General features: G+C 42.3%; 1 protein-coding gene across 4 annotated transcripts in view; it reads left to right on the top strand.

The window, feature by feature from the left end:
• Positions 1-2,070: 2,070 nt before the first annotated feature.
• The window catches only part of LOC134039285 (uncharacterized), an 86,809-nt gene continuing 70,822 nt past the window's right edge, over positions 2,071-18,057 (top strand). For all 4 annotated transcript variants that reach the window (XM_062485040.1, XM_062485042.1, XM_062485041.1 and 1 more), the window contains exons 1-2: positions 2,071-2,337; positions 3,242-3,329. In XM_062485040.1, the coding sequence (XP_062341024.1) occupies positions 2,222-2,337; positions 3,242-3,329 (204 nt within the window). In that variant the 5' untranslated portion in view covers positions 2,071-2,221. The remainder of the gene's footprint in view (positions 2,338-3,241; positions 3,330-18,057) is intronic.

An 18,057-nucleotide genomic window follows, 5' to 3' on the forward strand; every position in this document is an offset into this window, starting at 1 on the left:
CTTATTCAGGTGTCCCCGCCCCCCGGCTCCTCTGCCAGCCCCCCCGTAGTGCATAGCAACCCCCACATGAGCTTCCGCTGCTGACAGAGAGCAAGGACACCAGCACACAGGCCCACATACATCACAATGAACATGAACTTGAACAAATCAACACATACAAGACACTACATTTATATTGCATATAGTGTAATTGTGTGACTGTAATGTAAAGCAGACTTGTACACACGTAATGAATTAGTAACAAATTATTTTACTCAGAGTAACTGAATTTAAGCGTGCACATGAGCCACCGTTGTAGACTCTCGTCTCTAATGCACATCGTTGTGTTGTTATCAGCGCCTCCTAGTGGCGTATATCATTAATTGTAATAACTGAAGTCAATATAGGCAGCCTACATTTGCATTTCGATACTCTGAGTAAATATAGTTGTTAATAATAGTTCATTATTTTCATATGAAGAACCTTGTCAATTAATGACACCCTATGATTGCAAATGTACTTTCTGGGTATTATACATATTGTAAACTACAAACTCTCCTGGATACAAATCTGTTTAACCCTTGTGTTATCTTCGGGTCGTTCTGACCCATCAGTCATTGTGACCCACCGTCGTATTGCGACAACTTTACCGCATACAAAAACAAAGTGAAGCATTTTCTTTTAACCGTTGGGCTGTCTCAGACCCCCCACATTGCGAAGGTTAAAAGAAAATTATTTTTATTTGTTTTTGTATTGGGTAAAATTGGGTAAACACAACGATGGTTCGTTATGAACCTTTGGGTCATGTGACCCGAAGGCAGCACGAGGGTTAAATCACTCAGATATCTTTATCACAACTGAAGTTACATCATTTTAAAGTCGACCTGTGTCAAAAAGTGATATGGGAGAAAATCCTTTTGTTCGTAATGACGTTGTGAATGTAAATGTCAGTTTAAGTATAGGCTACATTAATAACTTCTCAGCAAGTTATTTCATTGATCGGTTGTTATGGGCTGCTGCAGCACTCAAAAGAGCAGGCAAATTAAGCATTTGATTTGACATGGCTTGAAAATCTTGCTAGCTGACATGTCCAAAAACCGAAGAAATTAATAGTTTTTCATAAGTAATCATATACTTTTTGTACATTACAATGAAGTTTAGGGTGTTAACGATACAAAACATCAAAAATCTCTATTTTGACAGAAAACGATTTTCGATCTTTTATGGCTTATAGCCAACAATGAGCGGCCGCGACATCCTCGGGTTTCCGCAGGCCGCCACACATATTTAACCCTCGTGCTGCCTTCGGGTCACATGACCCAAAGGTTCATAACGAACCATCGTTGTGTTTACCCAATTTTACCCAATACAAAAACAAATTAAAATAATTTTCTTTTAACCATCGCAATGTGGGGGGTCTGAGACAGCCTAGCTGTTAAAATAAAATGCTTCACTTTGTCTTTGTATGCGGTAAATTTGTCGCAATACGACGGTGGGTCACAATGACTGATGGGTCAGAATGACCCGAAGATAACACAAGGGTTAAACAATTCTATTCTAAAATGGCCGCGGGGCAGTTACACGACAGTAAACAAAAGCTGCAAGACACCCAATGCAACTGCCACGAGACACTTGCATACCACTATCAACAGAACAGTAACTGTCATGTACCAGTGGAGGCGCTGTCACGTACCACTAGCTAGTACTGTCATGTACCAGCGGAGGCACTGGCATGTACCACTAGCTACTGTCACGTACCAGTAGCTCCACTGGCACGTACCACTAGGTGCCAGTAGAGGCACTGGCATGTACCACTAGCTACTGTCACGTACCAGTGGAGGCACTGGCATGTACCACTAGCTACTGTCACGTACCACTCGCTCCACTGGCACGTACCACTAGCCACTGGCACGTACCACTCGCTCCACTGGCATGTACCACTAGCTACAGTACAGTACAGTTTCGGTTCTAACTGCCTCTCCATCTTCAGCACCAACTGTCATTCCTACTTCTATGACGAAAATGATTAGGCTACTTGAATATGGCTATAGCTCCTCCCCTATTTCCCAGTGCCTCTTCTGCCGTCTGAGCCTCTGTAGTCAGGGCTGCCGGACACTGCAGAATTATGCCAAAACCTATACGATACAGTACTGAATTGAACAATCTCATGTATTTACATTGAATAGGTTTATATGGAATATGTTCAATTCCCTGTCCTAATGCGCTTCGTTTTTGTGTCGTTATGTCAAACATGAGGAGACAAACTTCATGGCAGGAGGATATAGCCCGAAACTTTTCCAGACTGTTTCTGAGAAGTAAATCTCAGGATCACGAGAAAACAGACGAGGAGGATATCAGGTAAGAAACTATCATTAAAAATCATAACATCAACAAGGTTTTCTAAACGTTTTATGTATTTTCTCACGGGAGGCTACAGCTTTTTGCGACAATGTATTAAACAACTTTCGATGTGAAATTAGAGGACGATAGATCTTGACATAAGACGCAAGTAGCCTTAGCAGTTAATGTACAGTGTGCTACTTCCTACATCTGAATCATATTGAAGACGTATATGTATTCAGTATTAACTATGTTTATTATCTTCATTTCCAAAATAATAATTCAAGCTAAAGTAAACAGCATCCTGATTATTAACGTGACAATCAAGCAGCGGCTGCGTCAACTGGCACAAATTCTGACCATCTGTCACCCTAAAGAAACAAATGTGTTGTTGTAACCCCCTCCACAGTCACAATGGCCCCATGCAAAACACAGCTTCCACTGGCTGTGATACAGGCTAGATAAAAGAGTATTTTAAATCAATTTGTATTGCAAGCCCAAGGCACAAATATCACACAACTGCGGCTCTGAAATGTATTTTACAAGCACAGGTACGGCTACAGTACCATTCACGTACAGTAGGAGGGCCAGAACTGTCTCTGATTGCTACACCTGCCGCAGGTACCACCTTTTGAGAACTGCAGCCCCCAGAGACTTGTGCAAACACAATACATCCCAAACAGGTTTATTCAGGTATTGTGGTTCTGCAAGGAGTTATGTCCAGCTGTCTACGCTGTAGACAATGCACACTATCACAGTTTACTGTGGAAGTCCTATGCAAAAAAACAAGCTGCATAAAATGGGATTGTGCAGGATCCAAAAATGACAAGAATGGCAATTACTCTGTTATTTTAGATAGTACTGCCAAGAGGATTGCATTTTATGGTGTAGCCAATGATCTATTGTTTTGGTTTTTATCCAGTCCCAATGGCCAGGAGAACGGAGTCTGCAACCTAAGCAGTGGGCCAAGTGATAGAGACCCATCTCTGCTACAGGAGCACCTACCCAAGGTACAAAACATACCCTACAGTAGCACCCCACTTCACTGCACAATAACACATAGAGGCCAAACCACTAAACCAGGCAGAAGTGGTCAGTATAGCTGTCCTAGATGTAGCTTCTGTGCTGTATGAGGAGAGAATGTAAACACAGACAGAAGCTGTAACATCAGCGTTACTGGAGCGGGGTGTCGAGGACAACAGGGAAATGCACGTGGCATCTGCTGAAATTTGTATGAGGGTTGCATAAGATGTGGCTCTAGGGCTGTCTTGAAGCTCTCAAACCCTGAGGCAGTGTGTGTTTTTGTGTGTGCCACTTTTTTGCCTGCGTCTGAGTGAGCTGGTGAGTGTGTGCAAGTGTGTGTGCGTGTACAGTATGAGAAAAAGTGAGCGTGCACGTATGATTCCAGAAGCTTTACATGGAATTTGACCAGGATACTGCCAAGTGTGGTTTTGCATGCAGAACTCATAATTACTACACTTTTTTGACTAATTATGGACACAGGCTCTGTCAATAGTATGTACAAAAAGTTCAGTTTGGATACCATCAGTTATGTGGTTGTCAGCTTTCATAACCCCCCCTTTTGCACTTTTCTACTATTAAAATCAATGCCTTCCATTGAGCAGATTTACGAAGTAAGTCTTTGCTATGAAACTGGGTAAGGTAACAGGTAGCTATTTTGTCTATGTTGAATACAGTGTTATCTTTCAGTTCCTAAATTTGCTTGTAGGAGAACTGGCAGTCGGTGCTCCTGTGGGTTTGGTGCTCTCAACGTCATCGATCAGACTGGTAGCTCTGTCACAGAATGAGCTCTTGCTCTACTCTATATACTCAGCCACTCAGCAGAGAGAGATGTGGTTATACTGTATAAGAGATCAAATGTCATCCCTGCTAAATCAGGCCAGCTCCCCCTTTGATGGGGGATATTAACCACAAGCAAGGCATTGACCTGGGAGAAAGTTGCAAATGAGTGTGGTGCCCTTTCTTATTTTATTATGGCCTTCCAATAGTGTTGTGTGTGACTACAAGATAGTCCATTTGCACCAAGCTCACGTCAACATCTCATGTGACTAGTTGAGATGCATGTGTATATGTGTGTGTGTGTGCACGTGTGGGAGGGTGGGTATACTGCACTCTCATGACCAGGAGGAGCTATATTAGGAGCACTTAAAGACTCCAGAGTTTGGGAATGCTACAGAGTCACAACTGCATGTATAACAACATCCAGAACTTACATTGCCTTGAGTACTATTTCATTCCCATTCCCCTGAAATCCTCCAGCTCTTTTTCACACGGCCGTCCATCATGTCACTCAGCCTAAACATGTGGCCGTGGAAGTGGACCACTTTGTCATACGCTGATTTTGTCATATTTTCTCGTGTCACACTGTGCATATTTACAGTGGAAACAGCAGGCATTTACTGTGAAGACTGGAAAAATTTATAGTTTCTGCAACCTTTAAGAAATTGTGACCCATGATAACAAGAAATTATGAAACTCTGTCTCTCAGAGTGGCAAATCAGAAGCTAAAGTCAGGCATACTCTGCTCATTTTGCATGATTCTGTGTGCATTTCTTAGTGTGGTGTGATTTTGTATTTTTGGGGGGCTTGTGACCCTTTTCTGCTGGTAGAAAGATTGTTCTTGGAAAAATAGAAAAGTAGGTCAACAGCAACATTGAAAGGAGGCTGTTTTCCCCCTCAGTTTGTTGGCTTTGTCAGAAGGCCAAACAAGCAGAGAATGGGTTCATCAAAACACACAGTTCTTTCCCCCTCCTCTGACTTGCGGCTGGTACTCTAAGCGGTGAGAGCTAGGGAGAGAGTTAGAAGTAGCAAGGGAGAGAGAGACTACAGTAGGCAGAGAGTGAGAGGGAGATGAAGGAAGAGCGGATGTGAACGAGGGCGTCTGTCTTATGGCGTGAATGTTTTCATTAGGCTGACTAGGTCTCCGTTTTGTACCTTCTTTTCTGAGGTGTGTCTTTGTTCTCCCGTTTTCAATACACAATAGATAGTGTTTTCTTTAAATATCAAGTACTACAGTCGTGGCCAAAAGTATTGGCAGTGACATAATTTTCGCCCAAAAAAGCTTTTAAAACCTATTCAATGTGCATTATTGTTTTCCAGTATTCAATAGAAACGTGAAAACATTTTCCTCAAATACTGAACCAGCAAACTTTGCAAAACACAAAATTTGTCACTGACAAAACTTAAAGGGGTCATTGATTGCGAAACCGATTTTACCTTGTCATAGTTGAATAACGACAGTTCGGTGGGTGAAATGGGCATACAGTGAACCTCAAAGTCCATTGACACCTCTTTCCTATCTAAATCTCACAACTTGAAACTGCAGCTGTAAATGATCGGTTTTGAAAAAGCTGTATTTGTGACGTCACAAATATAGCATCACCTTTGTCACGCCCCAACATTTACATACAGACCAGCCCTCTGGTGTTCTGGCCCAGGATCTCAGACACTAATTTAGCTGCGCGCTGCTCTGTGTACTTCCACGCAAACAACAAAGGAGAAAGTTTGAAGTATATTGAAAATGGACCATCGTAAATCAGAATCAGAATTCGTGAGGTTTTGGTCCTGATGGACCGCAGCCTTCTGCCAGAGGGGAGTAGCTGGAACATGGAGTGACCAGGGTGGGAGGTGTCGGCCACAATCTTCCTCGCACGCCTCAGGGTCCTCGAGCTGTGCAGGTCCTCGAGGGTAGGCAGATTGCAGCCGATCGCCTTCTCAGCAGTGCGGATGATACGCTGCAGTCTGCTCTTGTCCTTGGCAGTGGCAGCAGCGTACCAGATGGTGATGGAAGAGGTGAGGATGGACTCAATGATGGCTGTGTAGAAGTGCACCATCATTGTCTTTGGCAGGTTGAATTTCTTCAGCTGCCGTAGGAAGTACATCCTCTGTTGTGCTTTTTTGGTGAGGGAGCTGATGTTCAGTTCCCACTTGAGGTCCTGGGAGAGGATGGTACCCAAGAAGCGGAAGGACTCCACAGTGTTGACTGGGGAGTCGCACAGGGTGATGGGGGTGAGTGGGGCTGTATTCTTCCTGAAGTCCACAACCATCTCCACTGTCTTAAGAGCATTGGGCCTCATTCACCAATATCTTCCTAAGTTATTTCTTAAATTTGTTCTTAAGAAAGTTCCTAAGAGAAATCTACGTGTGATTCATGACGTGTTCTTAAACAGCAGAATTGTTCGCAGGTGTGTTCTTAGAATGATGAATCCCAATATTTCGTCAATTGAAAGCTCGTGCCCCGTTGCTCCCATTTAGCATAGTTAAACGCCCCGTTAATTCCCATAAAAGGGCATGATATGGCAGGGCCGTGTGCACACTCAGAGAAATGTCAAAACGACGTGGTAAAGACGGTGGAGGCCTCGACAAAAGACAGAAAAACTTAATTTGTATAATTCTGAAGTGGAGGTACAGCTGCAAGAAGTTAGCGACAAACAACACATCATATTCAATAGCGTCAGCTGTGGATACAAAGCAGTAAATAAAACCGATGCATGCAATGCAATTACTCATGCAGTGAACGCTGTATCTGGATAAGTGCGCAGAACTGATGAAGTGAAATAAAATGGTTTAACTTTATTCTGAAGCAAAAAAACATATTTCAAAACAGCCTAGAAGACAGCTGACTGTTACAAAATATCCATGAGGACTGATCTTGGTAGCCTAAAGCGTCCCAACAGGTACTTGTCACTCTCTGCAAATAAATCGGTATGGTCACGGACGATGCGTTCCCTCCTCAGGGGACGATCTGCAAAATTTTGCAGCAGCAATAAACACGCCATTGTGTGATGTTGTCTTAGTGTGCGGAATAAGACTACTTTGGGCCTATAAATACCGTGATAAGTCACTTATTATTGGATGGCAAGGTTCCCTGTTAACATAATTGATGTGAATTGAAGGCAAAGCAAGGCTAATTAATTTAAATAGGCCTAGCACAATTCATACACCATGGCAATTCAAAGTGCTTTACAAATGAGCAGAAGTGTAAGTGTAGTGTGTATTTATTAAAACAAACAAACATTTAATTATGTGTAAAATAATAAAAAAATATTAGTTGCAAGATAATAAAGGAGACAAAATATTCAATTTTAAATTAAAACGGATGAAAACGGTATAACTACTTATTTTTCGCAAACATGTCAGCTCTCAATTGTGCGTAAGAGTGCTCTTGGGTGTGCGTACATTCTGTTCTTACCTAAGAACAAATCCCAAATAAGAAAACATTGGTGAATGCCAGAATCTTCGTGAAAAATGCGTAAGTGGGGTTTAAGAGCAAATTTGTTCTTAAGAACATTTGGTGAATGAGGCCCATTGAGTTCTAAGTTGTTCTGGCTACACCAGGTCACCAGGTTGTCAGCTTCCCACCTGTAATCAGACCCGTCCCCGTCAGACATGAGCCCAATGAGGGTGGTGTCGTCCCCAAACTTCAGAAGTTTGACAGACGGATGACTGTAGGTGCAGCTGTTGGTGTACAGGGAGAACAGCAGAGGGGAAAGGACGCAGCCCTGAGGAGATCCGGCGCTGATGGACCGGGAGTCAGAGACTTGTGTTCCCAGCTTAACGCACTGCTTCCTGTCAGACAGGAACTCTGTGATCCACCTGCAGATGGATTCGGGCACGTTCAGCTGGGAGAGCTTGTCCTGAATCAGGGCGGGGATGATGGTGTTGAAGGCAGAGCTGAAGTCCACAAATAGGATCCTGGCGTAGGATGCTGGGGAGTCCAGGTGCTGTAGGATGAAGTGGAGGGCCATGTTAACGGCGTCATCCACAGATCTGTTGGCTCTGTAGGCAAACTGCAGTGGGTCCAGGAAAGGGTCTGTGATGGATTTGAGGTGTGCCAGCACAAGGCGCTCAAAAGACTTCATTACCACAAAGGTCAGGGCAACGGGTCTGTAGTCATTGAGTCATGTTGGCCTTGGCTTTTTGGGCACATGGATGATGGTGGAGGACTTGAGACAGGCTGGCACATGGCATTAGGGGTGTCATGATACCAAAATTGCAGTAGTCGGTGCCAATAGCAGTAAAATAACACGATTCTCGATGCCGATTTCGATACCAAATAAAAAAAAAGAAGTTTTTTCTAAGATTCCATGTACTTGAACTTCTTTATTAACCCCTAAAGGAGTAGCGTCGCACATATGTGATCGTTCGAATGTGGGTCTCACAGCGTAACGTCTCACATCTGCGATTTTGAACATTCCAACTGAATATTTTCCGATAGACAAAAACTATGCGACAAACGCTTTAGTATGGCTTCAACATGTACTAATGAGAAGGCTAACAAGTAACACTAGCATGGTAGTAGCATTGCTACGAGTATTATGCTAGCTAATTTAGCCAGGAAGCTAACGAAAGCTAGCTAGCTACTGTTTCGGATAAATAAGTTGCGCTGTGGGGACCGTCGGAAATATTTAGAACTCATACGTCTAAAATACTAGAAAAATATCAAAATGTCATAACAAGACATAAAAACATGTGCAATATAGCATAGAACAACATAATAAAGTGCAATTAATGCTCATAGTGCAACAAGTACTGGAACACTGAAGAGTATGCTGCCCCCATCAGTTCTGGAAGAGGCGCAGCACCGATGCTGCTAACACTGGCATCGTCGCTAACAGTGCGTTCACACTGCAGCGGAGCGGGCGGCGCGAGGCGTCGGCTTCCAATTCATTTTCAATGAAACCAGGCGTTGACGCTCGCGTAGGGCATTGTGGGAAGGCGAGCGGAGCGGATCGTTGCAAGTTGGATTTTCTCAACTTTATGTAAATGAGGAGCGTGAAAACGCTAGCGTTGGCCAATCGGATTGGTTTCTTGTTTCTTGTAACGTAGCAACCGTTGGTCATGATAAACATTTCTAGGTTTCACAATTTCAAGATGGAGGAGAAACTTTTCGTAAGTGTCTGCACACCCAGTTCTGTTCAGAACAAAGTTACTAATGTGACGAGCCTGAATTTAAAGATTACATTAAACTAATAATGCATGGTGCATGGTTGCCGATGTCGTCATTGTTCCTAGTGTGTTTTATATAGCCTACTTTTAAATTCAGTCTTGTCACATTACGTGACTATTCTGTGCCACTGCTAGCTCGCTAGCCCAGCCTACAAACGACCGGTGGTGTAACATGTATTCTACTGTAATCTTGCACTAGTAAAATCTTGCACTTACATAAATGTTGTGTAAAAGTGGTATTTTGATCGATATTGTGAGTACATGAACCCAAATCTGCACGCTTGGCCATGACTACAACAGTGACCTTCGAGAACTACAACTCTGTATTAACTTGTCTAACACGCCCCCGAGCGTGGTGTACTGTGGGAAGGCAAGCGATGCAGAGCGTTAAAAAACGCTGCAGTGTGAACGCAGCGTTACTGTGCCTACGGTGCTTCAAAAAATGGGCATCGTATGTGTTTTGTCATTTTAGAACCGGAAGGTGTCGGTAGTCACAGCCTGATGTCACAGCCTCTGTGAGTTCATCCAGACTATTGGTAGCAGTCGTGAACATATCCCAGTGTTAAATTGATCGTAGAGTCCATCGTACGATGGATCTTAGTTGTACGGGACGTTTCCCGAAACCATCGTAGCTAAAGAGGCACTTGAAAATCCTTGTAGATTAACGAGAGCTCCAGACCAGTCGTAGATCGCTAAGTGCATCGTAGCACAGAGACTCAGTGGAGACACACGTAGGCCGACCATGAAAACTACATTAGACTAATGCTGAAAGTTACTTCCGATGGAAAATAAGATTATTTTGTTTCTCTTTTTACAGCAGTTACACTGGAACTGGGATATTTCTTAGTGAACCATACAAGTTAAAGTGCTGAAAAAATATCAGAATCCGGTTTATTCTCAAGTAAATTTAGGTTACACAAAATAATTTGATTTGGTGGGTTTGGCGCATGCAATGAAGGTATTTAAAAAACAAATGTCAGTCTTATTCAAAATACTATAAAATTTAAATATGGCTGTTGTAATGTGCAATAGTAACTAGAAATGCATTAACGTAATGCTTTTACAAGTACAATAACACAACAACAATTGAACATTGAAGATGTTTATTAGAATTATAGGGCTGGTAGCACGCCAAGCCCGGTGGATGAAGAGGCTGGTGGCAGAGCCGAGCCTGATGTTAGGAGATGGTGGTGCCCAGGAAATGGAAAGACTCCACAGGGTTGACTGGGAAGTCACACAGGGTGAAGGGGCTGGGAGGGAGTGAAAACTCATACAAAAATCATAAAAGCCATTGAAGATAGCCTAAGTCCTGCACTGCAGACTTGTCCTCTCTGGTTGTGGGGAATTGGATGTGGTCTGGGATGTGGCAAAGTAATGCAGTTGTGACAGCCTGCACAGATCTTGACACTGAGGCTTTGGAGAGCCCATGTCCATCTCCAATAACCTCCAGAAAACTGCCAGTGGCATAGAACCTTAACACTGCCAGTAGTTGGGTTGCAGGGGTCAGTGCAAAGGACCTCCTTGTTAGCCTCTGCATGTCTGCTTCTATGTGGTTCAGGAGCAGCATTTACATTTACATTTAGTCATTTAGCAGACGCTCTTATCCAGAGCGACTTACAGTAAGTACAGGGACATTCCCCCGAGGCAAGTAGGGTGAAGTGCCTTGCCCAAGGACACAACGTCATTTGGCATGACCGGGAATCGAACTGGCAACCTTCAGATTACTAGCCCGACTCCCTCACCGCTCAGCCATCTGACAATCCTAGCATGATATCATGATGTCATCTGACATATCTTACACTCATAATGAGTATAATTGATCAACCGTCAATTAAAGTAGAGTTGATTATTCATGTCAGAAACAATGATTCAATGTTGAAGACGGGGTATTCATTACTTATGTGTTTGTCATTTGTCACAATGTCATTTGTGGCCAATATGTGAGAATTATGAGATTGCAAACATGGTCTTGGAAAGCTGTTGGCCTATGCAAGATTGTAGATATAGTCAGCACTAGAAAATAAGACCGTAAATATGTTGGATTGAGATGCTTGTATTTGTACATTGAATTATTTTGGCTGCTAGCTGGGACATGCCATGTGTGATACCATTTATATGCATGGTTTTTAACCTTGTAGTTCAATCAAGTAGTAAATATAGGACTCATATATATATATTTGCCTATGGAAAGTGGAGTAGCCTACCAAGAAGAGTTAAAAACCAAGGCACAAGTAATTTGAGAAATAGTTGTTTTAGTGGAGTATGTTCTCCCTGCCGTAAAGCGGATTGTCCCGTATTGCAAAAGGACACCGGCCCGGCTCCGTATTACGGATTAATTCATCAAGTAAAATGGCCCATGCAGTTGCTGCCAGTTATTTAATTCAGAGCATTGAAAACATAAAACAGATGTCACAGAGCAAATAATACCGTCAAATGTTTTTGTATCTTAAAGGTCACATGACATGCTTTTTTTGGATGCTTTTATATAGGCCTTAGTGGTCCCCTAATACTGTATCTGAAGTCTCTTTCCCAAAATTCAGCCTTGGTGCACAATTACAGCCACTACGAGCAGTCCCACAATGAGCTTTCCTCAAGACGCGCTGTTTCTGTGTCTGTAGCTTTAAATGCTAATGAGGAGGAGAGGCGGCACCATGCGCTAATGTTTACAATGGATGTATCGCAATGGCTCGTAGCCCCTTGCTGTAAGATGCCTCGAATTTGCAAATTCTCATCCGATCACCCTGGTTTGCAGAGGTGCACACTCATAGTCATTTCAATGAGGGGAAAGGCGGATAACGCGCGCGCCATAACACCAATAGCAGAACGGTTATCCAAATAACAAAGAAGTGTACAACACTCGCGTTACAGCGTGTGTATTCACACACATACTTGATGCTATCTACCTTCACATTAGCGACAGTAACTTAGCTGTTAGCTGCAGAGTTACAGCCACATTCTAAGGGTAGCAAGCTAGGTAACCATATACAGTAAAGCAACAAAATGATATAGCGTTAGTTAACTTACTTGTCCGAAGTTTGTAGCTGGACCAAGGAGAGTTACATTTACATTTAGTCATTTAGCAGACGCTCTTATCCAGAGCGACTTACAGTAAGTACAGGGACATTCCCCCGAGGCAAGTAGGGTGAAGTGCTTTGCCCAAGGACACAATGTCATTTGGCGCAGCCGGGTATCGAACTGGCAACCTTATGATTACTAGCCCAATTCCCTAACCGCTCAGCCACCTGACTCCCATGATATAATAATACTAATTAAGAATTTAATTTCAGCAAGGCCAGCTTTGTATTGGCTCAAGTTGAGGAAACAGATCGTGGCTGAAATGTTTGGTGCAGACATACAAAACTTTGGGAAGTTGTGTCGGCGCATTTCCAGAGAAAATAAAATGAAGACACTGGGTCTTCAGAGGCTCGGATGAAGGAACTGTAAAAATACTTTTGTTTTCCTTTGTACATCCAAACTGAGCAAATGTAATGCTTGTTCGTTTGCAAGCCATGATGTCTCTGGAGGATAAAAACACTTGCACGGTCCTCAGTTTCTTATGGGCGGGCCAGATTCTCTGGGCGGGCAAAGCAGAGAGAGGGGAGGTAACCTTCCTCCTTGTGACGTCACAAGGAGAGGATTTTCAAACCGAGCGTTTGAGCTTTCATTTTCTCAAAGGCGGAGAAGAATACCCAGGGCTTGGTTTACACCTATTGAAATTTCTAGCCACTGGGGGACCAAAGGCAGGCTAGGGAAACTCATATTAATGTTAAATAACCTCCTAAAGTGAAGTTTTCATGTCATGTGACCTTTAATATTCAAACTCCATGTTGTAAACAGTTGACTTACATAAGAAATAAAATCTCAAAAGTCCTGCATACTTTTCAAAAGGTTGCATTTTTATTTAAGAAATAATAAAAATTAAGTAAAACATTACGTAAAACATTAAGTACAATAAAGTATAACATGTATAAAATGTATGTATACATGTCACATGTACTCAGACATGTAGAGGGATGTATACATATACATCCCTCTACATCCCTCTACATGTCTGAGTTAATCAAGGAAGCTGGAGCAGTAGATGACCTGTGGTAAATTAAGGTAAGAGTACTTTACACCCATATAATACAATTTTTATACACAAAGTAACATAAAATTTTCCATTGGCTGTGTTTGGAATTAAAGGTATTCACTTTGTTAAAAAAATAAAACTGAAAAAAAAAAGTATAACACTTAAACACCTGCTGCGTTCCCTACATCCACCCCCACGGTCAGATGCATGTTTGAACCATCGTATAGTGTGCTTAATGATTTCGGTGTCTGTGGCACCATTGCAGACACTGCACCTCCTCACTGCACCTGTACAAAAATTACCGACACTCACATCCAAACAGTGCCTATTTACCTATACATCAACTCAAAATAATGAAAAGAAGATTTTGTGGGAACCAATTTTCTACTCATGCATGAGTACAGCCTTTGCCTTCATTTGTCAAAACCTTTTTTTGCCAACCCTAACCCTTGAGTGTCCTGTCCCCCTATTGAAGGTATGACTGCAATCTGTTGTATGAAAAACAAATATTAGGAAACCATCACTGGAATTACTCTTTTTTTAAATAAGATCACAGTGATATGCACTCTGAGCAAAATAGTTAAATGAAAAGACAGACTGAAAACTGAAATACTGTCAACATGACCAACTAAAGATTGAGCATAAGTAAATGAGTTGAGACAGTTTTACACAAACCACACAAATATGTAACAATGGAGCTTACCACTACATGGGATTGGTCCAATCCCAGACCTTGCCACTCGGCATGTCGGTGTAAACAGGCGAACACCATCCCCTGTGCACCCACTTATATTTACATTACATTTACATTTAGTCATTTAGCAGACGCTCTTATCCAGAGCGACTTACAGTAAGTACAGGGACATTCCCCCCCGAGGCAAGTAGGGTAAAGTGCCTTGCCCAAGGACACAACGTCAAAATGATGTTGTGTCCTTGGGCAAGGCACTTCACCCTACTTCCCTCGGGGAGAATGTCCCTGTACTTACTGTAAGTCGCTCTGGATAAGAGCGTCTGCTAAATGACTAAATGTAATGTCTGAAAGGGTAGCTCATACTGTATTGGTGAAGTGTCAGTCCTTACTTGCTCATATAAACATAAAAAGCCATTTTAAGCCTTTTATGTTACATACTACAAGTTTTCAGAACTGTGCAGTCATGTTGTTCCCAGTCCTCTCCAGGCTCTTCTCTTCATCTGACTGCTCTATTTATTCTGTCATCAGTGGTGTAGCATGGCCAAAATGATGCTCCATCACTGTACCAGTCAGATGGAACAACTGAAACAGTTTTGGTCTGAATACATTTTACCAAGTGATACATTCTGAAAGAGAAAAACAAAATGTCAGTCAGTCATTCCATTTGTATCCCAGTGAAGAGAAATAATATTGTATCTTTGCACTTGAACAAAGTCCAGGACCCTGCTTTCTTGTCTTACAATAGTGTAAAGGACCCAATATGTTGTTGCCAAAACAATTCACAGCTGGCACTAAAGTGCTTCACTTTGTCAGTGGTGTTAGGAACGAGAGCATTATATAGGGTCTATATTATTTACATTTATTAATACATACATAATACATACATATATATAACTTAATATTATATGATGATCATTAAAAAAAGATTAAAAAAAGAATAATTAAAGAAAAAAAAATATTTATATACAGTGATCAACAAAGGCTTGTGCGATAAAACAAAAATTGTAGGACAAGAATTAAGAAGACTGAACTTTTCCAAATGGACAATTAAGAAAATAAAGTTTCTAACAAGTCGATCTACGTTCCTACCCTCACCTATGGTCACGAACTGTGGGTAGTGACCGAAAGAACGAGATCGCGAATACAAGCGGCCGAAATGAGTTTTCTCCGCAGGGTGTCCGGGCTCTCCCTTAGAGATAGGGTGAGAAGCTCGGTCATCCGGGAGGGGCTCAGAGTAGAACCGCTGCTCCTCCGCGTCGAGAGGGGCCAGTTGAGGTGGCTCGGGCATCTGATAAGGATGCCTCCTGGACGCCTCCCTGGTGAGGTGTTCTGGGCACGTCCCACTGGGAAGAGGCCCCGGGGAAGACCCAGGACACGCTGGAGGGACTTTGTCTCTCGGCTGGCCTGGGAACGCCTCGGGGTCCCCCAGGAAGAGCTGGTGGAAGTGGCCGGGGAGAGGAAAGTCTGGGCCTCCCTGCTTAGGTTGCTGCCCCCGCGACCCGACCCCCGGACAAGCGGAAGATGATGGATGGATGGATGGAAGTTTCTAACAATTAGTAAAGTTTCAGAGCTGCTCTCTGCACCTGACATGGCTATGTGATGCGGTGTCATTATGTAATTATGCTCTACAGTGGCATCAGGTGGTGGATGTGGTGGTGGAGGGAGCCCCCCCCCTCCCCCTTATCTAAACAAAATGTAACAAAATGTAACAAAAACTAGAGAGGGTACAATTTCTGGGGAAATAATAGGGTGTGCTTGCTTGCGTCGGTTGCAGATGGGTCCATTTAATATGAAACAAGCTGAACCCCCTTTGACACAAGCTATTCTAACAACGTTGTCACCGGCAGTATTTTTCAGATGGAATCGCGATTCAAACAGTAACATCTGCTAACTGAAAATATGCCCCCAAACGCGACTTTTAAGTCTAGAGCCCTGCGTGGAAAAGCTGAATTGTGCTACGAGCAAGCTAACTTAGCTTTTACGAGCTGTTGCTAGCCAAACTTCACTGAGGGGATTGTTTGAATGCGCCGGAAATTAAAAACGTTTCTTTTGACATAAAGTTTAGGCTGTGGCATTGAAGACAGCGACGCACCACACAAGCTTTTAAATACATTATTTAATGTGACATTACTTACTGTACATGCAAGTCTTGAATTGCTTAAATGTATAATGCTGCTAGTACACCATGGCATAATACGATACTTGCTGTGCAACAGCAATGCACGTTGTATCCATGCGTCGTTGCTAACGTGTGCTGACGTTGTGACGTACTCTGGCACTGAGTTCCCTTCGTTGACACAAGGCACTTTTTATTTTTTTCACGGAATTTCAGCCTAAACCGTGCAACGGAACGTAAATAAAAACACGTGCTATTAAGACGCCTCTGCGCAAGAGCATAGGTAGAATGTGTGATGATTTAGCCTAGTTTATTGGCAATGATGTTTCATTCAAATAAATAACCTGTGTTGTCATGTAAATCTACAATTCAAGATGCATGTAATTGTCCAGATCTATCTCTGAAGCTGAGTTGAATCACGATAGTTTGTTTGCTAAGCTGTAGTGCTAACCTTACCCACCTAAGGCGATCCTGTTTGCTTCAACAACAGAAGTGGAAACAACTAACGTAATCATTTCAAATGATATCTAGTCAATCTGTTGAAAACACAATAGATTTATTTGTTCATTTTTATTTCAAGTCTCCCCGAACCAGCGGAAAACCGCGGACCTGGCAACAATGGTGTTGCGTCTTTGCTCCGCAGCTTCACTCGTTGTAAACCAATCAGCGCGCAGCTCATCTATATATTCATGAACATAACTTAAAAGGAGAAAACCTAGCGTTTTTTCCTGGGAAAATTTCACTGGATGTATCAGGGGGCATAGAACAGCACTCGGGCCATTTTCAGCCCAAACAATGTTACATACCCTATTCGGAGACCTTAAGGAACAGTGTGAAATACCCCAAAAACCCAGTCAATCACCCCTTTAAGGCCTTGACTGTACACCCAGTTCCATCTGTAAACCAGCCCCTTCATATTTTCAAAGAAAGCTTTCAGGTGAAAAGTTGTGGGTGGGGGATTCTTCATAAATATTCATTTTGGGGCCTCCTCAAACATTAAAAGTGAAACTTGATCCTGACCAGTTATCATACACAACCCCTCTTTGTGAGACGTGAAAATCTCAAAAAGGCAATTGTACGTCAAAACTAGAGAGGGTACAATTTCTGGGTAAATTGTACGGTGTGCTTGCTTGCGTTGGTTGCACAGGGGTCCGTTTTTGAATGACATTTTTATAACTGATATTTCTGTATATTTTATATAAAAATGCATACTTATTATTTATAAAGATTACATAGATTTAAAAGCATTTTTTTTTTTGCTGCTCATTTACAACTGAAAATACGAGTGAAGTGTATAATGAAATAGATGTCTTCTCATTTGCCCTGCAAGATGCAGCCACATCGTTGAATCAAAATGAATAAATTTGGCAGACCGGTGTAAAAATGGACTTAATCTCTATGACTTAAATGTCCTTTTAAGTTTTTCCCTTATCGTGATATTTTCAGGCATTTAGCCTACTCATTGCATTCATTCATTAATAAAGAACCCCCTTTGAAGTTTTTCCCTTATCGTGATATTTTCAGGCATTTAGCCTACTCATTGCATTCATTCATTAATAAAGAACCCCCTTTGAAGATTATTCTACGACGTTACCGGCAGTAAAAAATGGAACCACGATTCGAACAGTACCATCTGCTAAATGAAAATATGCCCCCCAAAACGTAAATAAGCTTGACATTTATTTAGTGGAAAATCGCTCATTCATAAAAAGCTCACTGGTAGCGATCATTGTCAGTAACAACGCAAAATGCGATATAGCCCTGTGTGGAGAAGCTGCCCCGGCAAATTGTAAAACTACGGTGCAGTACTAGACTACTGCACCGTCTTGGTAGCGATTGCGTTGGTTGAATTAGATGTAACATTACGTTGTACAGTTTAGGCTGAAATTA

Source organism: Osmerus eperlanus, chromosome 19, assembly GCF_963692335.1.
Source record: "Osmerus eperlanus chromosome 19, fOsmEpe2.1, whole genome shotgun sequence".
Classification (NCBI taxonomy): Eukaryota; Metazoa; Chordata; class Actinopteri; order Osmeriformes; family Osmeridae; genus Osmerus; species Osmerus eperlanus.